Source organism: Neodiprion pinetum, chromosome 6 (genome assembly GCF_021155775.2).
Source record: "Neodiprion pinetum isolate iyNeoPine1 chromosome 6, iyNeoPine1.2, whole genome shotgun sequence".
Taxonomy (NCBI): Eukaryota; Metazoa; Arthropoda; class Insecta; order Hymenoptera; family Diprionidae; genus Neodiprion; species Neodiprion pinetum.
The window spans coordinates 753,660-776,016 of NC_060237.1; the positions used below are offsets into that span (position 1 = coordinate 753,660).

The 22,357-nt window shown below is 44.5% G+C and overlaps 3 protein-coding genes across 4 annotated transcripts in view; 2 read left to right on the plus strand and 1 right to left on the minus strand.

The window, feature by feature from the left end:
* LOC124220917 (trypsin-1-like) overlaps window positions 1-12,160 on the plus strand; it is an 89,087-nt gene extending 76,927 nt beyond the window's left edge. Inside the window, exons 1-5 of one of the 2 annotated variants that reach the window (XM_046630372.2) lie at window positions 10,288-10,341; window positions 10,680-10,854; window positions 11,217-11,352; window positions 11,483-11,590; window positions 11,665-12,160. In XM_046630372.2, the coding sequence (XP_046486328.1) occupies window positions 10,293-10,341; window positions 10,680-10,854; window positions 11,217-11,352; window positions 11,483-11,590; window positions 11,665-11,964 (768 nt within the window). In that variant the 5' untranslated portion in view covers window positions 10,288-10,292 and the 3' untranslated portion in view covers window positions 11,965-12,160. Of the gene's footprint in view, window positions 1-10,287; window positions 10,342-10,679; window positions 10,855-11,216; window positions 11,353-11,482; window positions 11,591-11,664 lie in introns of those variants that run through there. The other variant, XM_069137038.1, reaches the window with a different exon arrangement.
* Window positions 12,161-12,420: 260 nt separating this feature from the next.
* LOC124220922 (trypsin-1-like) lies at window positions 12,421-14,431 on the plus strand. Its single transcript, XM_046630373.2, has 7 exons — window positions 12,421-12,547; window positions 12,625-12,677; window positions 12,755-12,843; window positions 12,919-13,057; window positions 13,117-13,230; window positions 13,335-13,481; window positions 13,576-14,431. The coding sequence occupies exons 1-7, from the start codon at window positions 12,493-12,495 to the stop codon at window positions 13,729-13,731; spliced, it is 753 nt and encodes a 250-aa protein (XP_046486329.1). The 5' UTR covers window positions 12,421-12,492; the 3' UTR covers window positions 13,732-14,431.
* A 36-nt stretch (window positions 14,432-14,467) lies between these two features.
* On the minus strand, window positions 14,468-22,357 carry LOC124221579 (transmembrane protease serine 9-like). The gene is made up of 13 exons (XM_046631751.2): window positions 22,166-22,357; window positions 21,873-21,955; window positions 19,140-19,228; window positions 18,375-18,516; window positions 18,190-18,303; window positions 17,968-18,117; window positions 17,549-17,693; window positions 16,165-16,263; window positions 15,957-16,021; window positions 15,674-15,762; window positions 15,460-15,598; window positions 15,036-15,299; window positions 14,468-14,833 (listed from the first exon to the last, which is right to left on the minus strand). Exons 1-13 carry the CDS (start codon window positions 22,212-22,214, stop codon window positions 14,687-14,689), a joined length of 1,575 nt encoding a protein of 524 aa, XP_046487707.1. The 5' UTR covers window positions 22,215-22,357; the 3' UTR covers window positions 14,468-14,686.

Sequence of the window (22,357 nt, forward strand, 5' to 3'; positions counted from 1 at the left end):
CGGTGCTGATTTTCTGTTCTTACTTTATCTCTGCGTAATGAAAAAACGACGAAAGAGAAATTAAATAAATAAAAATAACGTTAAAACGGACCTTGCATATTTTTGTTTATACGGATGAAAAATTCGAGGGTATAAATTCCGCACAGTACAACACCTCGTAATTTAGTCGAAAGATATAAAAATTTTTTTTCAAGCCTGTATATGATAATTCTACATTTAAAAAGTAAACGAAAATACGAAGCATTGCGAGAGGCGTGGGTGTGCAGGATGTAAAAACATCACTCTTTCACTTAACATTTATTTTCGCTGACGTAATATAATATTGTACAAGTACATTATATACCACAGGGAGTGAACTTATCGAGTCTGCCGTTTTGCCAATTATTCTGTAATACCTACGGCTCGAGTGTTGCTTTGCACATGGTTGTGAGCACAGCGTAACTCCATATCGTGTAAACACTAAGCTGCTTACTTCGCGTCAGCAGCGTATACCCAGCATGCATTGTCTCGTCTCACGTTTATTGTGTATTATTATCCATCACCCCACCCACAGCTCACCCACCCGCCTCTGGCACAAAACAACATTTGGCTTTGACGGGATATTCTACACCTGGTCGCCGCTCACGTTGGTATGCCTGTATTAGGTACATGCCTACCTACAGGCCGGGCGGTTTTATCCCCGCTCGCGAAATAAACTCTGCCCACCAATTAACGGATTACAATACACTGGATCGATAATCGAAACGTTGCAGGCTGTAGTTATTTCCAAGCCGTACATCGCATGAAGGGTTTAGATAATAAACATGGGTTCTAATAACAGTACCAGCCCGTTCGATTCGAAGTTCCATTGTAATCCAATACCCATCCTATCTCTCTCACTTTCTACTTAGCCCTCGCTTTAATCTTTACTGTACTTTAATTATCTTGACCTTAATTTTGTTTTAAATTTGTTAAATCTTGTTAAATTTTTCGTTATTAGTTACTTCTATCTGTAAGCCACGCTCTCTAAACTCCTGTTATTTTCTAATTTTATTTTATTTCATTATTTTGTTTGCACTCTTCCCTTTACTAGTAATAACAATAATGATAATCCCTCGTACGGGGGAAGGGGGGGATGGATCAGTAACCATCACTATGCGGTTGCAGCCAATTTTATTACTTTTTCATTGTGTTGAGTATGCCTGCTCTGATTCGACACCTTATCCAATATTGCTATGAATAAAATAAAAATATCTATCCGTCCATCCCTCCCTTCGTTCGTGTCTCGATATTTTTCTCTCCGTGACCGCGAATGAACGCAGCCCCTGTGGCGAAGCGACATTTTTGACGCAAGTACACGTAAAAATTAATTTCAATTATCAAGAGGTACAAGTTCTTCATTTCTGGGGATAAGCGAGCTTGCGGCCCTTTATATTCAGCCGGCGAAGCTCAGCTTCGAACTGTTTAATTAAGGTTAGCCTTGGGGCCAAAAGACGCCCGGTCGACGACACGACTCCTCCAGTCCGCGAGACGAGTACCTGATGAAGACGACTGGGGTCCAGGTCTCAACGAAACGGAACTTGAGTAAAGAGAAGGATTCGCCGCCACTGGACCTTGTTAGCCACGCGACCCTGAAGGGCGCCCTGTTAGTGCCACTTGATAGTTTCCAGCCTTCCGGCTGAGTCACCTGACCGTTCGAGATCGATGGTTCCAGAAAAAGCACAAAAAACTAAGGGAAGAATACTCAAAGGGGGAAACCAGGCAGATGTCTTCCTCCGATTAAATGTCAGCTCAATTTAATGCTCCTGAACGTGGTTAAACAGACTCCGTGAAGGGGAAGCTCTTGCGGAGAAGGTAAGACTTGGTAGGTATCGTAACTAAGGGAACGAGAGGCAAGACTCAGCCTATAACAACAGTTTGACCCTCTTTAACGTGGTCATCTGAATAAAGAATGAGAGGGATCCTCTTCCAGAACCTGATTCTACCCCTTCCGAACTCCGCCCTTTTCCCTCAAGCCACCCTTCTCCTCGTTTCGCTTCGTTCTGCCTCCTTCTGCTGGAAACCCCTGACGCTCTACCAACGAGGCAATAATTAGCTGATCACGCAGACTCCGGTCTGCAGCTGTGATACCGGTATCTCCAGTATTAATCGCGAGATATTAGACAAGTGTCTGAACAATGTACGCCTCGCTCCGAAGAATGCACGTGCGCAGAATGTGATGCAACCTCTGAATCTGTCTCTGTGAACGTGTTGTTTGAAAGTTCTAAATGTCCGTTATTGAGGATAAGCAATCGGGGAATCGTTGATTCGATTAGGTGAAAAACAGCGAACAACGAACTGCTACGGGCTACAAACTTGAAGAGAAGCGAACTAGTTTGCAGATATGCTTGTGTAATATGTGTTTTCACCGACCGTGACTAACGAGTGTTTCGCCGTGTTCGCATTCACCAGGATCGAGGCACCGAGCTGTTTGAAGTCTATGCAGCACGCGGTTGTATGACGGCAAACTCAAACATAATATCCAAAACAGCCCCCGACCAGCTCAGCGCGAACTCCATTTCACGGAATTTGTACTACTTGGCTTGACACGCGCTTTGTAATTGCATGGAAATGCGCCGTCATCATATCGGCTCAAACGCGCCTCACGAAGGAGTGACCACAGGCAACTCGACTGTGCCATCCACTAATTAGAAGCGAATTCGGATCATTCACTCCATGAAGCTTTCTGTAACGCGTCATTTTACCCAGCTATGCAAATCCCATACGGAGAATTTTATTCCTCCCACTTGAGGGGGAAAATACGCGGATGTAACAGAGCCTGTCTACTTTTATACACTTTGCGCATATTCCATCCGGATTATTCACGAAGCGCAGCTGATGCCCGCTGCGGTTAAAAAAAAACGCTGAACGCTCTTCCTGTCGCAACAATTCAAAGAGAAGAATCCCTGCGGAACTGTGCTCCTTCTGGACGGATGTCGAGCTATTTCATACGTTTGCATTTTTCCTTGTTCTTGTTTTCTTAAATCCTTTCTTCTCTCACTGTATCTAAAACACTATCTGCCGCTGAGCCCCGCTGCTCAATTATAATTAGCACGACTAAGATCCTGACAAGATTTAAAGCGTCGCAACTTGGTAACAACGGCGTCGGGTCTCTTTGTGTGTAATTGAGGCTTTGGCGAGGTTGCGTTAGGTTAGACACAACTCGACAGGCAAGAAACACACAATCCTCCAGCCCCTCTGCTCAACAAAGTTTCCCCCGCAACACACAACTCATAGTTGATAGTGGTTCCCCGGTCTCCGGGACCTAAGTAATGCCCTGAATCTGACGTGGATAAATAATCTGTCGCCGATGGATTTCTTACGCGGGACATCATAGACAAAAATAACAAACGAACATTTTGCAGACGAAGTAAAAGAGCGGCATGGTTGTACGTCTACAATAAATGTATACACGTACCGTGTGTAGGGGTAAAATTGATCGAACGAGTGAACCAGACTCGTTACGCGAGTGACAAGGACACGGTAAACCTTTCAATGATTTCCGTTTTTCCTTCCCTCCCTTTCTCTATTTCTCTCTCTTTCTCTCCGCACAAGAACGGAAATTCCTACGGTACGTGACGTACTTATACAGCACCCGTAACGCCCTGATATTACCAAGCGACTTGCTCCTCGTTTTTCCCTATACACGATAAATAATACAGGAGGGCATCTGAAATCCATAAAACATAATTACTCAACTCTTGGCCGATCCATCTTGTATTAGCAAAGTTTCGTAACAGACTTCTCCTCATACCTACCTGCAACCTAGCCGGCTACCTACTACATACGTTCATAAATAATACAGAGCAAGGAACTTTTCAAATTATGACGTCGTGTTCTTGAAACTAATGCGTGGTTTATGAAGATGCACGACTCCTGTTGCTGATAACGAAATAAACGAAGAGTCAAAGAGAGAAGAAGATGAAGAAGAAAAAGAAGGTGAAGAAGAGAAGCAGAAACTGGATGGGCAAGGACGAGAATCGAGAAGAACGAGGCGAACTTTTTTGCCGTTTCGTCCTCGTCACGAAAACCGTATTCCATCTTTTTTCCCCCTTCACTAGCATTCATTTATTTCTGTTTTTCCCTCATTTCTCCTACATACTTCTGTTTTTCTTCAAGTGAGTTCAAATCGTCGGCTGTCAACCTCGAGCTACATCGATATACGATATAGCCGAACTACATGCCAAAGTCGGCGAAGACGTAAACACGGAAATATTCCGCGAGACGGTCTTTCGATGTAAAAACATCCTACGTTTCCGCAAAGCAGCTTCGCGTAGCGATGAATATTCAACCGATGAACTCTGTCACTCGCGTCTTTCGGTTGGACTTTGACAGTGCACGGGAATTGTCATGGTGTAGCATTCGCTGAGCACACTGAGCTTCGCGACCTGAAGCAGATGCCATGGAGAAAAAGTTCATTCAGTCATACCCAGCAACTTCTAATTCGTAAATATCTAACGCTATCACACCTAAATCAGTTTAAAATTAATCATAAAATTTCCTCTCATCGTGAAAGCGCTCCGTTTGAACCGACGACGTAAGATTTTCCTCGCAATTAGAAACAAGTTGTACCGATCCAGCTATCACTGTGAACACATTCTCGAAACTAGTCGCTTGGCATCTGGTTCGATGGCCTGGATTGCACCGTGGCACTTAAGCCTTGTTCCAAATCCATCCGGAAACAGAAAGCCAAGAGGAGAAGAAATACGTTCGAAGCTGAGACTCCAAATTCTGACCACAAGTCGGGCGTAGCAGTCCCATCGTTCGGTTCGTATCACGTTTCGGATTGCACGATAGTTTGAACGAGCTTATCAGAACTGGCAAACAGAGTCTGGGAGATTTGCCCGCAGGCTTATAGATATGCAGGTTCATATTCCCGTTCCTCGAACTTCCCATGCCGTGATGGAGTTGTTGCTATGCACTGACTGCAGCCAGTGACTACCTGTCGGAACGGAATGTGCATTAAGGAGAGGACACGCAGAGCGAACGAGGCAGAGCTGGATGTGTTTCTAACTCACGGGTAGCTAGCAGGGTATGCATTAATAGTTGGCACTGTCACCGAAGCTGGAGCAATAGATTCGCACCCGGTATTCAACAAGAAATTTGACTATTGACTGCAGCCCGGGATCCAGATTACCGCTCGATTTTTCAAGCATAACATCTAACAATAAGCGGGTGATGATCCGTTTCGCAGCGATTGTTCACTGTTGAATTTCTGAGGATAAACGGACTGGGAAAAGCTCGACGGAGGATCGAACGGTTACATAACGTAGAAGAAAAAATGTTAATCTGGAAAGCATAACAAAGCATCGCGGCAAACAAATCTTATTTCTACTCTTCACCCAGGTTTCACCGCCGAATCTTTCCATTTGCAAGCATTATCAGGGATGAATATTTTTCCCCTCTTAAATCATTCTCTCCCGTCGCAACGCGAAAAGCTCTGGGATGAGGATTAGGACCGAAGCGCGCGCCGACTCCGAGCTTTTACATCACCTGTCTTTGGCAGGGCTGCAGAACTGCTTCCGGTTTTCGAGAGGTGAAAAAGCTGCGAGATTTTATCGGCAGGTACCCAAGTTCGATGAGGTCATTCCGATTCCGACGAAGCCGTTAGGGACTTGGGCGTAATTGCGACACGGGGATCCCACTTTCCGGGTATCTTTTTCCTACTCCACCTTCTCCGCGTTCCGGCTCTTCTTTGCGCAGTTCAGAGCCGGGAGCCACTCGGGGCGCCTCGACGCGCTGCGCCGGCCTGTCTCATCAACGAACAATGCTCAAAATGAAATATTAACGGGCACCGAACATATAATATTCATTGCTCCCGGCAGACGTTTCCCAGTGAGTAGGTAGCTATTCGCCAGAGGTACATATATATTGTCGGACAAGTGAGTAGTGGCCCGCCACCAACTCCCGAGGTGAGTCAGGGGCCGACGGTAAAATCTCTCATACTAACCGTACGCAGTGAAGTAATTTTCATTTCCCGAATTCCACTAGCTTTCCTCGTTCTCCGTTGTTTCCTCATTTACTCATCGTTTTACAGTTTGTTTGAATTTGTAATAAGACTTTCCAGCTCAGGATTTAACGCGAAGTGGAAAGTTTATCGCAATTACATGTTACTGCTTTACTTACTCGAATTTATTCAAAAAATTTCATCCCTCGGAAATCCCACAACCATTACGCACGATTGTCTTGAGATAATTGCGAAGAAAAACTTGGTGAAGCGGCAATTTTTTGAGATTCTCTTTTTTTCTGTCCCTCCAACCCGAGTGTCAAATGTAAAATCGAGTCAACCTCGCGAATAACGCCGCGGACGTTCATTATTTTATTAGTTTACGCTCGCCTCGTGGTGCTGCAGGGGTGCCGGCATAATCGCGTTAAAACTCTGAAACGATGCTTGTCCGCGCACTGCATCATGCAGAATTTGCGTAGTAGGTGTGGGGTGGATGGCATGTACGCCACGGGTGAAATATAATACATGAGCTTTGCTCGTGACGGTTATCGCAGGGCTGCTGCAGCAGCGCACCGTGGATTAAATGTTGTAATTATTAAAATTGCGCAACTAATTTGCCAATTATTATACGTGTAGGTACAAGCCCCGTTGACACGTGTGCGCGGCCTCGACGAAACTCGAAGAAAGAAAGTACTGTGCAATTGTAACATTACACATTGTCTAGCTGCTGCTGATATTTTCTTTCCCGATCGTTTTTAGCGCTGCTAATTAACTGCACCACGACCGTATACTTTTTACTTCGTTCTACTTGAATACAATCAAAGCGGGTCAAGAGGAATCTGCGAAGTAGAGAGAGTGCCAGAGAGGTGGAAACAAAAACAGTAAAAGTAAAAACTAACTCGCAGAGTTTAACGTAGCGTAAAAAACGTATAGTTTGCACGGATGCACAGTCACGCCGAAGAACAAAGGACAAAGTTGGAACGAGTGGGAGAGGTGGAAAAAGATAGTCCGACGAAGTGATAAAAATGGTATAAGAAAAAGAAAGAAATAAATAAATAAGGTAAGATCAGTGGGCACAGAACAGGCATGTATCAGGAAAAACTACCTGGGGGTACAAGAAACTTGCCCAGCAATACCCACACACCTGCGCGGATACACGGAGCAACAAAGTTGTCCCTTATCCTAAACCATGCAAACGCTATAAGGCAGAAGTTGCAGATAAACCGAACTCGAACTGCAGTTGAAGCTGCAGTTTAGGTTGCACAACGAGCCAAAGAGTCATTCTTTCCCTGGACTTATCGGCTGGAGGGGGTGAAAAATTTTACGCCGTAACTTGGATGGAGGATACAGAAGAAGTTCAACGATCGCGCCGCTCTCCAAATGATCACTGGATTCGTCTCCGGTTTCTGTGTTTCATTCGCCCTGCAATTCGACCGCGAGTGGAACTACAACCCTTCGCCCGTTGTTCGAGGGGCGCAGGAAACGCCGGAGCGAGGAGGAGAAGAGGACTCCAGTAGCCAGTTAGACTCGTAGTCCCTGCAGTCCGATCGAAGGGTCGTTAGCTTCGTCCTGCAACGTTAGACTTACGACTCACGACTTGCGACTTTAAGTTGGGCTGGTCAGACGGTCACGATTGCGAACGAGAAAAGTGACGCGCGTCGCTTTTTCCTGGAGAGGTTTTCACCGCCACGGGACGATCGTCGTACCTACATCGAAACAATAAATGCCGCGTTCCAGCGGGAATCGAGCATATGGATCGGGGAGAGCTGGCTCAAAGCTGCTCCGGAAACTGGAGGAATACGCTCCCCTCTAATTTATGGGAATATCGATGGGGTCCGACCTGTGTTTACATTGGCAGAGTTGAGTTAACTTAACCGTGCGACGGAGTTTCGGGCGGAGGGTGCTGCATGCATCCCGGATTCGAAAAGACAGCGTCGCCCAACCAGCGAAGTTGTACAGTTGTAGCTGCGGTGTGTTGGGCAGATGCTCCCTCACGGATGGGAAAACCGACGGGACCGAACGGTGTGCCGGTGGAAATTTGATTTATATGTTAATCGGCAGACAGCTGTCGTGCCGACGTTCGCAACTGCGCGGCCGATCGCCTGGCACAGAGTACTCTTCTTCTTCTGCTTCGCTCCTCCTCCACCTCAACCTTTTCTTCGTCTTCTTCCTTTTCGTATTCTATTTCGTACCACCCCAGGCTCCGTCCATTTCACATACAGCTACTCCAGACGATAACTCTGACTTCTCTTCGAACTCGCGACATGTAATACGAATAAATAGGCCACTTCCGTTAGCTATATTTTCAGGAATGACCCAGATCCTTTACTCGCCGTCACGGTTGCAGTACGTACAACGTTCCCGGGCTAAAGGGGAATCGTAGTCGATACCATGCCGGGGTGATCCTGATCGAGGTTTTCTACTTCTCCGTGACTCGCGTCCGACGATCCTTGGCAGGCGTTAATTCTCTGGTGACGCATCATTTTTTATAAGTTTTTTTCGACTTCCATTCCAGTTTTTGAAACGGACATCAGGGAATGTCATTTTAGTCTATGCGTACCGGGATCTAAATGTAAATTTCTCTCGTCCGTTCCGCAGGGAAATATTGAATCAAATTTCCATTTACGTATTAAATTTGTTTACCGTTTTCAAAATTATTATATCAGGATATGGGATATCGAACGGATTTTCGGTGAAGGCTAAATTATCGTGCCGGTTATTTACCATTCGGATTTCCATTCGGATTGAGAACCGGAGACTGCTGTTTCGACGTGTATACATTGCACATATGGCACTAGTGATGTCCGCGGTAAATAAACAGAAGTCAAGTTTAAGCCGGCGGGTAGATTCTCTCGTAAATCCCAGGCGCCGTTGTTAATTTGAATAACAAAGTATTTCGAAACAGGGAATCATCCGCGTTCGACGATTGGTTGGAGAGGAGGAAATTCGGTTAATGCTTCTGGACTCGATTTTGCCGATAATGCCCAGAATAAACGACATTCCGAAACAGCGAATCAGCTTTTTTTCCAACGTTATTTAGGCGTTGTCGAAGCTAATCTAACCGCAGCCCGTTGAAACGCAAGTGTTTGTTAACCATACTAGTTTTCGGAGCGGAGAAATAGGGTATCTAATTCAATCACCCCTGAAGGCTGAATGATTGATGCTTATAACGGACGAAGTGCTAAAGAACAGCTCGGGTAATTACGGCACGATATTCGTAGGGTATAAGGCGAGTTAAAATTTGACCAATTAAAGTGTCTATCAAAGGGGCGATAATTAATTAGTAATTAAACAATAATATTGATGAAATTCCAGCCGCTACCGCCGCGCCACCCCTCCAGACGAAACTTTCGGAAACTCGTTTAAGTTCGCCTTCTCCCCTCCCAAATTCCGTCACCGCTATCCCGGAGCCAACTTCATCCAGTGCGTAACATCGGCCATGCCCTAGCTAGACCAACGATCCTCGTCCTCCTCTTCGTAATCCTGACGGTCCAGGCCGGCTGCAAAAAAGTTCATCCGAGGCACGGGACGCTAGGTAATGGAATTAGAATTAACCGGGGAGGCAAGTAACCTATCGGATCTGGTTAAAAACTGTGTCGGCTCAAGTTCGAGCCGGTAGATACAATCCGGCCGAGTTTCAGCGAGCAGCTGCAAACTTGCCTCTTGCCGAAATCTAATGGATCGATGATCAGACGCTACTTTCAACCCACAAAAGCTCACAACTCTGTGCTAACTATTCGGTGAATTTTAATTTTCTGTACGGTCACTTTGACTGATTATTTGGCAAAGTTTAGACCGTGAATTTGAAAAATATTGACATTTCCAGCGAGAATAGCGAGAATTAATCGAAATCACGTATTATGTGGAAATCACGTAGACGCCGCGATTGAAAAGTGACCCAAATAGATAAGATAAGATGTCACAATATGCACTTTATAGAATACGGAATTTCATTATAATCTGTCGCGGTGGCTCCTTTTTACTTTATCAACAACGGAACCAGATCGCGTTACCGCGATAATATTTACCCAGCGGAATTAAAAACGCGCCGGACAAAATAACGAAGATAAATACGTCATCGTCTCAGGAAAGACATACTACTTTGACTGCCGGCTTTTTATGGTTTTCAGAAAATTGCGCAAATTGATAGATAAGTGGCACTCGAATATTGGTCACAGGCTTTAGCCTCGAGTGATTTTAGAGAGTTTGCATTCCGAATGACGAAGAAAGAGAACACGTTGCTTAAAAAAGTAGATAAAATCAAACTAGATTATCGGCTGCGTATATAAGCAAGAATTGCAACGTGACTGAACCACAAACTCCTAAAATGTTTCAACTCGCTGTCATCTGCGCGCTTCTCGTTACCTGCGGCCTGGGTAAGTGACTCGATATGAAATTCGCTGAAATAAATCGTAGGCCAAATTGTGCGCAATTTTCACCGTGAGCTGCATACAAAAAAAAAGAAATTATTCGATTCAACAAGTAGGCCGATCACACATGGCGAAACCAATGATTTATTAAATAAAATAAATTTGGTTCTATCGTAAGAACACAAATTATTGTACTTACCAGCTTTTCGTTGATTCGAAAGCCGTTTCTTCGAATTGCAGAAATACGTTTCTAAATACATCACCGCATTTGCTAAATTCAGCAAATCCTTTCTCTGTGTGACGGATCGATCGATGAACAACTGATGAAAATTACTCTGCTTCAGGATCCCCGGCATCGTGGCGGAAGCCGCGACTACTCGACGGGCGAATCGTCGGCGGTGTTGACGCGAAGATCGAGGATCATCCATACCAATTGTCGTTCCAGCAATACGGGCAGCATTTTTGCGGAGCAGCGATGATCAGTTCTAAATGGGCCATCACCGCCGCTCACTGTATCGGGTAAATTCCTGTGCTGCTGTGTTAATTAACCCCCATTTGTATCAGTAGCCTCGCGGTGTTGTTATTGTCTTGTTATTCTACTCAAGCCACGCAGCGATACATACCTACGAGTCGGTCTTCCTCGTTATCGCGTAATTACCGCCAGAACACGGGAACCAAATTACACATAACGAATACCGTCACCGATATGAATAGTCGATAATTAATGCGGGAAGTATCGATCAATTATGATCGGTGAACGAAGTCGATTTTAGAAGCACAGTTTTCGCTGATCGACCAAATCATTGACACGTGTCGAAACGACATTGTCGCCTTACTCTGAACTGCCACGACATTAATTGATCCTTAAATTTTTTTATCAGGTCATCCACCAAGTACTATCGCGTAAGCGCCGGAAGCTCGAACAAATCCAATGGCACACAGTATGCGATTGCCAGCATGATTCGTCATCCCAAGTTCGACTCTTACGCCATTGATTTCGACCTAGCTCTTCTGGAGGTTCGTTAACACAAGCTGAGATTTGTTCATTATTTTATCTCCGAAACTCATTGTGCATTCAAATGTCGGTTTATCTTTTCTACTAACCTGAATCGCTAATTAAGCTTCAATTTTTCACCGAATTATCCAGCTCGATAGCGACGTCGAATTCCACGAAACCGTCCAGCCGGTTTCCCTACCTGATTCCGAGGTCGAGGCTGGCACCATTGTCAACGTGACCGGATGGGGAGCGCTCAGGGTGCGAAAAGGACACGTTCATTTTTTGTTTACCCAGAAATCACCGATCACCCTCAAACTGACTTCAATTTTCAGCAAGGCGGAAGCGCCGCAAGATCGCTGCAGAGGGTCAGCGTGCAAATAGTCCCCCGAGACTTGTGCGCCAAGGCCTATAAGGAGTTCAACGTTATAACTCAGAGGATGATATGCGCCGGCGACATGGCGGAGGGAGGCAAGGACTCCTGTCAGGGTGATTCAGGGGGTCCCCTGGTCGCGGACGGCATCCTCTACGGCATCGTGTCCTGGGGATACGGCTGCGCAAAGCCTGGCTTTCCGGGCGTCTACACAAACGTGGCCGACTTTCGGGAATGGATCAGAGGAGAGACCGGTATCTGAGACGCGCGCGTCGAATCCAGTGCTCTTGACTGGATGAATTGCGGGATGTGACAACCTTCAGCTGTGATTTTGACGAATAGCAATATTATACAATACACAACTTAATATGTACGAAAACGAGGGTGGACGGAGATTATTTGTTGAATTTAAATAAAGCATGTAATGTAATATGAAAGCACCGGAACGTTGAAATATAATGTACGTTGCCCACACGCGATCATGACTATGAAATCCGTGTTATGCATCGGTGCGGGGAAATAATTTACGATACATCAAAAATGTCCGATAAAATACGAGCACTTACTCGGACTGGCGTGTGTGCGTCCCGTTAATGGATGTTCTTTGTAACGGTTGAGAATATCGTTCGTCATTTGCGCGGAAAAATCCTTGGATTATAATATGGCAAAATTATCTATATTCGGTTTTCCTATCGTTGATCGGATGGGCTTTATGGATTAGAAGACACCCGGCTGGGAGCAAACTGGCTTCGGACAGTCAAACCGAAAACGCCGTTAATATAGGTTCACGATGTCCAACTCATTGTCAGAGCTCGTTCTCTCCATAATTGCTGTTCTGTTTTACGGTGTGTATACAACGTGTAATAAGACTCTGTCATTTTTCGGCCTCGTTTAATCAAATGTGTAATTTTCATCCACCCAGGCATCGCCTTCGCGAATTCCGAGAGTGCGGACATATCGGAGTATCCCTATCACGTGAGTTGATTTTAATGCCAAACGAACCAAATTTTCGTTGCTAAAAAATTCTCAACTCGTTTCAAACATATTCCAAGGTTTCCGTCGAGTACAATAAGTCTCACAGCTGTAGCGGCGCTTTGATAACCGAACTCTGGGTGGTGACAGTAGCTTCTTGTGTGCACCGGTACGTCAAATGAAACCCAGTGGCTCAATTATCGTTCAAGGTCAAGAGTGAAAACACCGTCAATTCTACTTCCAGAAATGGCGCGACGAATCTCACCGTCAGATTTGCAACGACGATTGCGTCAACTGGTGGAGAACAGTTGGAAGTCAGATCCGTCATCGTTCACCCGGACTTCGATTCGATCTCTTACGACTACGATATCGCCTTGTTGAAGGTGCGTATTGCTACATCCGAGAACGATTGAAAAATTCATTATCATCGCGGTGATTCCAGCTGCGTGTCCCGCTGCAATTCGGCGATGGTAAGCTGCCGATCGTGCTGCCTTCTTCGGAATATGAAATCGCCGATGAAACAGCCGCCAACATAACGGGCTGGATCATGGACACGGTGAGGACCAGTAAGCTGTCAATTACAACCCGAGAAAGAACTAATCCATTCACGTCAGGCTTAGTTTTTTTAAATATCGCCAACACTGAACCGTCGCTTTTCAGCAAGGTAATCCAGCATCCCAGTTGACCGTAGTTTCGACTCCAACGGTCAACCAAACGATCTGCGAATCCAGCCTACCTGCTTTCAAGGATCTTCTGGATTCGATGCTTTGCGCTGGGCACATGAACGCAGACGCGGAGGTTTGTCAGGTGGGTTAAATCAGCTCGTCATTATCGTTATTTCGAATTCTTGAGTCAAGTCGTTTGCTCGATCCTCATTTTACTCTGCTTCTTGGTAACAAAGGGAGACTTGGGAGCGCCGCTGGTGCACGAGGAGATTTTAGTCGGAATTTTGTCATACGGATTGGGTTGCACAGTTCCAACATTTCCGGCAGTCTACACGAGGATCGACAGTTTTGTCACATGGATCTTTGACCACACGGGGACTATAATTTATTGAATTGAGTGAGGGTGTCTTCCGGTGAATGTCGAGAATTACGGGACGTAGCTGCGGTGAAAATAAATAATTTTTTTCTTTCCTGCTGAAATCGTCAAGCCGGTGTAAACAATGTTACTTCGCAAACCGTAGCCAATGAATCGGGGGATCAGAACAACGCAGAAAGAGTCCACCTAAACAAGCTTTTTACCCGATTTGAATTGATAGCAAAATTTATGAAATCTGTTCGGGGATTTTCGGTGCGTACGATTTACATAAATCATAGTTAAACCGGATCACAGGGATCCGAATTCACCGCTGCACGCGAACATGCAGGAATGTATAGCGCGCCGTGCAGCGATGCAGGAAGCGCAACGATTTCCACAATTACAGAGCTCATAATTTCGCGGACTAATTCATATTCATTACGACCCGGCATTGGAATGAACTAATAATCAATTATTTCGTATACCGTTGATCACTCGGCTAGCAATAACTTACACACGCCTACCCATCAGATCCGCCTTTAATTCAATTATACACCAAATAATACCTTGTTCTGATTCACAGTCAATTAGTACCGCGTTACGCTAATTGCAGAAAATGCACAGAGCGTGCAGAGTCTGCATATACCTCATACACAAACAATCCCTTGTCACTGCTGGACAAACTTACCAGTTAATTAATTAATCAAATCAGCTGCGTAAGTGGTTGAAAAATTACTTATCCATCGTGTATAAAATATCTAAAGTAACTCGATTGTTTTTTATTGATCATACAAAGCAACATACGCGATATAATGACAGATATGTACAGTTAAAATGTCCACAATGGATGATAATCCCATCCCGGGAAAGCTGCGTCCAATGATTTGGTCGAGTACTGACGTTCCAAACTGCATCAATCCTCGAGGTCTAAATAAATGAGCCAAATAAATCGATCAGCAGTGGATTATGGAGTGAGATACAGAGGCTTTTCATCACAGGTTTGTATTGTACTCGATCCAGTCGCGGAAGTATAACACTCTCGTATAAACTCCCGGATAAGACGGCAGAGCGCATCCAAATCCCCAAGACACGATACCGATCAATTTTCCATTGAGAACTATAGGACCGCCGCTGTCGCCCTGCACAGAAAAAAAAACCACGCAAAATTTCAATTACTTCGCACGGTCTTGCAAATAGCAACGTTTGCCGATATCGCCTCGATACGTAACTCGTTCCATTCTTCAGCCCCGCCTTCGAAATGCGCGCGCATTTTTCGGAGGGCGAGGAGTGGGGAAGAATGATTCGGTTAACGAGTGAGGTGCTACTGTGTTTGTCGGTCACCTGACACGCGTCTCGGCCACCAGTATCAAGATGGCCGGCGCACAACATCCGCTCGGTGATCGGGTGTTCCACGTAGCTCTTGAGGCAATCGGCCCAGGCTATCAGCGGTAAGTCGACCTTCTGCAACCGCCTCGAGAGAGTTCCGGAGGACATCGTCGTTCCCCACCCGGTTACTGTAGCCACCTGACCGACCCGAAGAACTTGTGCCCTCGTGGCGAGAGCAATCGGAAGTGTATGGCTATTGAACGCCAGCGGTCTGGTCAGCTGAACGGTCAATCAAAATGCCATTAGTCAACGATGCGAGTGTTGACGGGAATTCCGACGCTTTAGTGTATTCCTGATTCTCGATTTCAATTTCTGTGATAATATACGTAATTCACTTAGGTCTACGTTATTGATCGATTCTTCGAAACCCGTTTCGTACCTCTACTGCCGCAATGTCGTAGTCAAGGGTGATCAAATCGAAGTTCTCGTTCACCAAAATACACGCCACGGAAGTCAGCCTTCCGCCGCTGTCGTAGTAAGAGGACCCCGTCCTGACCTTGAATACGGTGTGGCTGTAGCTGGAACGGCGACAATTCGATCGTGCAGTAATTAATTAAAACAATTTTTGAAAAGTAATCATGAAAAGTACATACTTGCGGATGCAATGCGCGGCGGTCAGAATCCAAGTGTTACTGATGATTGAACCGCCACAGACGTGATGACCATTACGTTGCAAGGACGCCTAGAGATTAATCATACAATAAGGTAATTCCGGTTGAGATGGTTATAGGTAGAAGAAGGCCCACAGTATTAGCCCAATACAGCAAAGTACACGAGAAACTATACTGTGGACCATCTCGCCCGGAATTACCCTGGAAGTAATCGATCGCGCGTAGTGTGGAGTGGGTGTTGATTTTTTATTTTCAAATCTTTTACCTGGTAAGGATACTGCTCTATGGATGTGTAGCTTCCACCGACAATGCGACTGGCTTGTTCAGTGCCTGGATAAATGATACGATTAAAGTAAGCTCTGTGTGAATTTTTCAAGAGTTTCACGGTTGGCTGGTTTCAGTGGAGTCTTGAAATTATGTGAACACCCTTTACACTAATGTTAAGGTAAGTTCTTACTCATAGTTGTGCATACCTTGAAGATAGCCGGTGTAACTGACAAGAAGTATGAAGCAGCGGACGATCATCGTCAGCTCGGTGAATAAACTATTTAGATACATCGTAACGGCGTTGTCTTTTAACGATGTGGATTTTCCAAATCAAGTATAAAATGCCCGTCAACGGCTTCCAGAGAAATAGGAAATTTCCACAAAATTATCGAAGACGATAATACATTCCGATCAAATTCATATTATTGGCCTAATTTGATTAAAGCTATATTAACATAATATTAAATATTTTTCCAAACTTTCTCGAATCCTGCACACAACTGTTTCTATTTATTACAAGCAATTCATGTGCGTTTTCACTTACGGAAGAATTATTTTTTCGTCATTAGTCTCACCATGTTTATTTTGCCGTATCATTGGAAAGGTCAGTGATCGAGCACAAGGCTATCAAATACTAACTCACGACGTCCAGAAGAGACAATTCAACGTTCAAGAGGATCAAACCACTGACTACACCGCACAGTAAGTACTATACTTCAAATATATTGAGCGTACGGTGGCACAACGGCACTCTTGATCCTTATCTGAATATTTGTAGCGGTCACCGTAGGTAAGTAGAGTGAAAGTCTTCCATCGACAAGTTCAGTTACTCGACTTTATGGCTATCTTTCGGTACTGCAAACTGCAGTCTAGAGAACTCTCCGAAAAAAGATTTACAAAGTTTTTTCGTGTACCTTTTCCACCAAGTCTCATTGATACCAGGTCAATTTTTACAGTGATCTGAAAGTCAAGCGTAGTCTCAGCCACGAGCTTATCTTATGACTAAGATTTCATTATAACTGTCAGACAGTCTTATTCTTCGTGTATATTTATATATCAGGAGGCAAACACCCGCCGTTTGAATCATTTAGTATTCACAACATGCCGCAACGTTCAGCTACGCTCTCTCTCACCCAGTTTCTCAGCACTCAATTATTGTCCTAATTGTCAGTTGCTCTGTTTGACACTTTGCAATTTATAATCCTATGAACGAGAGCGAATCGCAGATATTTTCACACTTAACGGTAACGGTAAAAGTGCGCTGAATCGCAAATTAACAATCTGTGAAAGAAACTTCGGTACTGGATACTATTCTTGCATCACGAGAAGCAAAACCTTTGCTTATCTTTCGTAATTACATAGTAATGAAGCGAACTGTGCCGAGTCACTTTAATCTCATATTTTTTTCGTCTACGTTGTCTTAGACCGTTAGTTGCCAGTCGAATGATGTTGGTACGTAATCCTTAGGAGCAATTCAAAACGGAATTAAAACGGCAGAGCTGGGATAACATTGATTGGGCGATGTACCGATTGTATTCCAAATATTCGATACAGAATACACAAATGTTCCCTGATATCGATGGCAGCCCTAAATACTGGCACGCTTTGTGATCCATTCTCGGATCGCAGAGACTCGCGTGTAAACCCCGGGATAACCAACGGTCGCGCATTCCGCTCCCCAGGAAACGATCCCGACCTGGATACCGTTGTAGACAAGTGGCCCTCCGGAATCACCCTGTACAGAAACGAGGCCACGTTCATTCAACAATTACTGAAGTGGCCCGATAACATTTTAAAGAGAAGAATGACAGTACTGCCCGATAAGGCATAGCGATGACTCATGTTATCAAGTACAAAGTTATCGGTTGTTTTATCATAATTTTTTTTTTTCTATCGACTTTGAAATCAGGTTGACATCTGGAACATTCCTAACCGTTTCGGCGAAAAGCAATTGGGTGCCTGAGACCCAAACAAAGAATGCAAAATGACAACATGGTTCCTTTGGTCACCTGACAAGTATCCATGGTACCGGTAGTGTAGCCAGCGCAGATCATTTGATCCGTGACGGTGTTCCGGTAAATATAAGTGGCTGAACAGGACGTCTGGCTGACGATTGGAACGGTCAAGTAAAGCAGAGTCTCCGAAAGCGTGCCTCCGTACTGTTGCAAAAACGGTGATATAATTGCTTTCGGAGCTTGATTTCACGGTTAGAAGTGCTCTCCATTACTCACCGACGTTTTTCCCCATCCAGCCACTGTGCATTGTGTTCCAATATCTATGGTGTAGCTTGACGATGGCAGAGTGACCGTGGCTACTGTCGTGGACAATGCCAGAGCGGATGTCAACTGCAAGCAAAATACAGCGAGTAGAAAAGCGACGTTCGCGTTCACAGTTCACCTTTATCCCAAGTGCTCACCTGCATCAATCCAACGTCATAGTCGTAGCTGTCCTCGTCATAATATTCGTGGATGATCACCGAGGAGATTGAAGTGATCAAAGTCCCTCCGCTGCTTCTGTACGTGCTTCCAGCCCGGACATTCAACAGACTTGTGGTGAGTCTAAAATTTGTAACAAACACAGAATGTTTTTACCATTTTATTCAGGGTTAGATGATTTGCTAGATTTAACAGCAGTCTAGATACACAGTGTGTGGTTTGCGACATCGCTGACAAAAAGTTGACCGTGAGGTTCAATTCCGGTAAATATCGAACACGAGCATTATACATATCTGTACATTTGCGATCTGAGCAACTATCTACAGCTGCTGTCATGTTTTCTAGCAATGAAGGATCATGTTTGGTTATTCAAGTATTCATATTTGGTTAGGCAAGTCGACAATCACGTTTTATGAGGACCCATCGATTTATCAACTACATTAAACGGTAACCGAGGAGGACAGAGACCCCTGAATTACCTTCTGAATATTTTCACTAATCGATCAATTATGAATACGTGATAATTAAGAGACAGAATACAGTTTCTAAAGTTGATTGTTAAGAGATTGGAGGATTTCATCAATCACGAACATTACGTAAAACAGGAAAGCGTTTCGTTTTAGTAAAGCTGATAAAAAAGTACAGCACTGCTTAAAGACAAATACCGATTACGGTCTTATGAACGAGAACCACCGAATTACGGTAACTGAGGTTTTATATCTTCATTGAAAACTGCTGTTACAGACCCATCGATACAGTGCGCAGCAGTCAAGATCCATCGACTGCTTATCAGTGACCCACCGCAAACGTGTTCGTTGTTGTAAATAATCGACACCTACGCATATAAAGGCAGGAATATTTAATCTTCGTCGAAAATTACGACTCTTTCCGCAAATTGCGTAGGTATAGTAAGTGAGTGAAATGAATCTCCTTACCAAATACGGATGACTGGAAATGGTGGTCGAAGTTCCTCCCACGATTCTCGCTGGGCTGGAACCGACCGCGATGATAAAGGTGAATAACAACACTGCTACGCGAAACATTGTTTAACCAGAACTGACGAAGTGTGTACGATATTCACCTTCGACATTGGTTTGCGATAAACGGAAGACGCTCGATAAACCTTTCCTGATTCTCCCTTTGATTAATCGGCGATGATGTTTTACCATTGTGAACGTTTAAACGAGTGCCTTATGTTCAGTGATAATCGCGAACGATTTCGCATCAGATTTATTCGTCATTCACGCGATAAGGTGCAGCAGGTGGTTCGAGGTAGTCATTCAATAACGCCGCGACACCTTTTACACAATTACGTACAGCCCCGTTTGTTCTCAGGGATTTTTAAAACCACGGAGATAAAGCCGACTGTTATCGCGCAACTAAACGGGCAGAAAATTGAATTACCTGAAGGAGGATAATTTGAATTTTCACTCAACTTATTCGCCTCTGTGGTGATTAGCTGCCGTTGTCATGCTAAATTAAATACGTACAAGACCACCCCTCACCTCGACTCTTGAAACGCCTGAAACTCGTTAGGATTGAAACCGTACATAAAAATTCTTCATTGCCTCGTTATATCGTTTCGACGTTTCCTGATTCCGTCTTCCATGACCAAGATCCTCTTTTCGGTACTGGTCAGCATATACTCACTCAGGCAGCACCAGATTAAAAAACGATTGCGGTCATCAAATCTCGGAATGAGGCTAGTGAATAATCACTTTTCGAACTAAGTTTCCTGTTTCGAATCCCTCCGCCACACAAAAATGATCGGTAGTACCAGCTGTTCGATTTTTGATACCTGACACTTGAAATGTTTAGCCTCTATTTATTATCCACCGTAAGAACAACTTATGAAAAATTTCATATACTTCTGAAAATCTGCAGTCATGCCGGTAAAAGAATGAGGCAATGATCATTGTTTAAAAACAGCTTCTGTTGCTCGATATAAAGAATAAATTCGTGACAATCTGCGTTGCGGTTGAAGGTGGTCCGGAGGCTAGTTAAAGTCCACTCCTGTTTGGTTGACCAACCACTCGCGGAATTCGGAGACTCGGCTGTAAACGCCAGGCTGATATGCCTGTGCGCATCCGTCACCCCAGGACACGATTCCGACGAGGATATTTCCGTAGAACAACGGACCGCCAGAGTCTCCCTGAAAGTCAATCGATGAGGCGTCATTTCGGAGTACGGTTCACCATTCATCGCCAACGTTTTACCTGACAGGCGTCCTTTCCTCCTTCGTCGTAAGCGGCGCAAATCATCCTGTCGGTGACGGGATTCGTGCTAGCATAGAGCTGGGCGCAGTAGGTGTTGTTCAAGACGGGCACCTCGACGACCTGGAGAACCGTCGGTAGGCTTCCGCCGGACTAAAGAAAGTCGAAAGGGAGCGGGATTAGCGTATCACCCCCAGCATTTTGAAAACGCGTAAAGTTTCAAGGGATGCGGATACTGACGGACAATCTTCCCCACCCTGATACCCCCACGAGGGTTCCGTCGGCCAGGGTGAAGTCCGAGGTCGGGATCTCGATCGGTTGGACGGTAGAGCTGAACTCGAACGGCAGCGTCACCTTTATCACCGCTATGTCGTAATCGTAGGTTGACGAGCTGTACGAACCGTGGTATGTGAAATAGGATATTGAGTATAGGGTTCCTCCCGAGTTACGGTACGAACTTCCGACTCTGATCTGCAGGTAGCTTGTCAGCGATGTCGAAAGCGTCGCGACGCAGTGAGCCGCCGTCGCCACGAAGTACTCCGTTATTATGGAACCGCCGCATCGGTGCGAGCTGAAGTACACCAGCGATATCTGCTCAATGAAAGGAAAGCCATTTTCTAGCCGTGAGATGAAATTTGTATTTTTTTTTTCTTCGTCCTATTTGGGAAACTCGGGGAAAATTTGTAGAGTAATTTTTCTCAAAATTAACAAACATTCTTCTTATTTCTATCGAAATTTGTCAAAATTTGCCAAATTGTTTGCGTTACTTATTCATGATTTACCGTGAATTTCTTATTGTTCATTTTCCTTTAGAGGAATAAGTTAATAAAGCAATTTGCAGTGTCAAAACTGGGCGTTATACAGTTTCTTGTAAATACATGGTCGTTATCTATCTTTTTGTTAACTGGTGTCAACACTCGCAGAACGCTTGTGTATTATCTCATCAAAGATAAGTGCAAGGTTTTTTAATAATCAGTATTATAAGCTTGTCACAGTAAGCTCGTCGAACCTAATGAGAAAAAAAAATACTATGAATTTTGCTGAATATTTTTGATGATATTTTGATGGATTTTCACCCGAATAATAAGAGATATTTTTTATGCTCAGGAATGGCGATTACTTGTTTCAAAATTTTCCCGCAAAAGTTACGAGGTGTGCCTAACAGCTTTCTGTGAGGAAGCCGGAAAAAATTTTACTTGTAAAGAGTAATATAGAATAGCAACGGAAAAAGCACGAAAGAATAATTTTTTTCTGTGAAATTCGAACCTGGTAAGGATGTTCTTCGATGGTTGTCGCTTCACCACCGACAATCCTGCCCTCCGAAAAGCGAGAGATACCGCCCTCCGCGCCTGAAAACGATGGATTAGACATTATGTGATAATTAAATGAGCAACAACCGTTTCTCGCATGGATTAATCGCACGCATTCAATTTATAGTTCAAAAGAATTTTTGGGAATATGTTTTTGATTTGTTTTCGAGCCTGTTTGTATATCCACCATGAAACTTTAACTGCACACTGGTTTTATGAATGGTTATAAACGGTGTTCGATTCACTTACCGCAGGCGGCAAGCGCGAGAATTACACCCAGCAATAGTTCACGTTTCATCGCTTCCGGCGGTTGACAAATGGTAAATATCACGTATATCTATCCATACGAACCTTATCGCATCGAATTAATAGCCACATATAGCCAAACTGATAAAACCTACCGACTTGTTCGAGAAATTCTCCCGTCAGCTGGTGAGAGTC

Excerpts from the sequence above, each read along its gene's own strand:
- LOC124221579 (XM_046631751.2), bottom strand. The coding sequence starts at position 22,214 with ATGAAACGTGAACTATTGCTGGGTGTAATTCTCGCGCTTGCCGCCTGC. Across the intron at positions 19,229-21,872 it reads TCGAAGAACATCCTTACCAG|GTGTCGATTATTTACAACAA; the intron begins GTTCGAATTTCA and ends TTATATGCGTAG. Across the intron at positions 17,694-17,967 it reads GTACCATGGATACTTGTCAG|GGTGATTCCGGAGGGCCACT; the intron begins GTGACCAAAGGA and ends GTTTCTGTACAG.
- LOC124220922 (XM_046630373.2), top strand. The coding sequence starts at position 12,493 with ATGTCCAACTCATTGTCAGAGCTCGTTCTCTCCATAATTGCTGTTCTG. Across the intron at positions 12,678-12,754 it reads TATCGGAGTATCCCTATCAC|GTTTCCGTCGAGTACAATAA; the intron begins GTGAGTTGATTT and ends ACATATTCCAAG. Across the intron at positions 13,058-13,116 it reads ACGATATCGCCTTGTTGAAG|CTGCGTGTCCCGCTGCAATT; the intron begins GTGCGTATTGCT and ends CGGTGATTCCAG.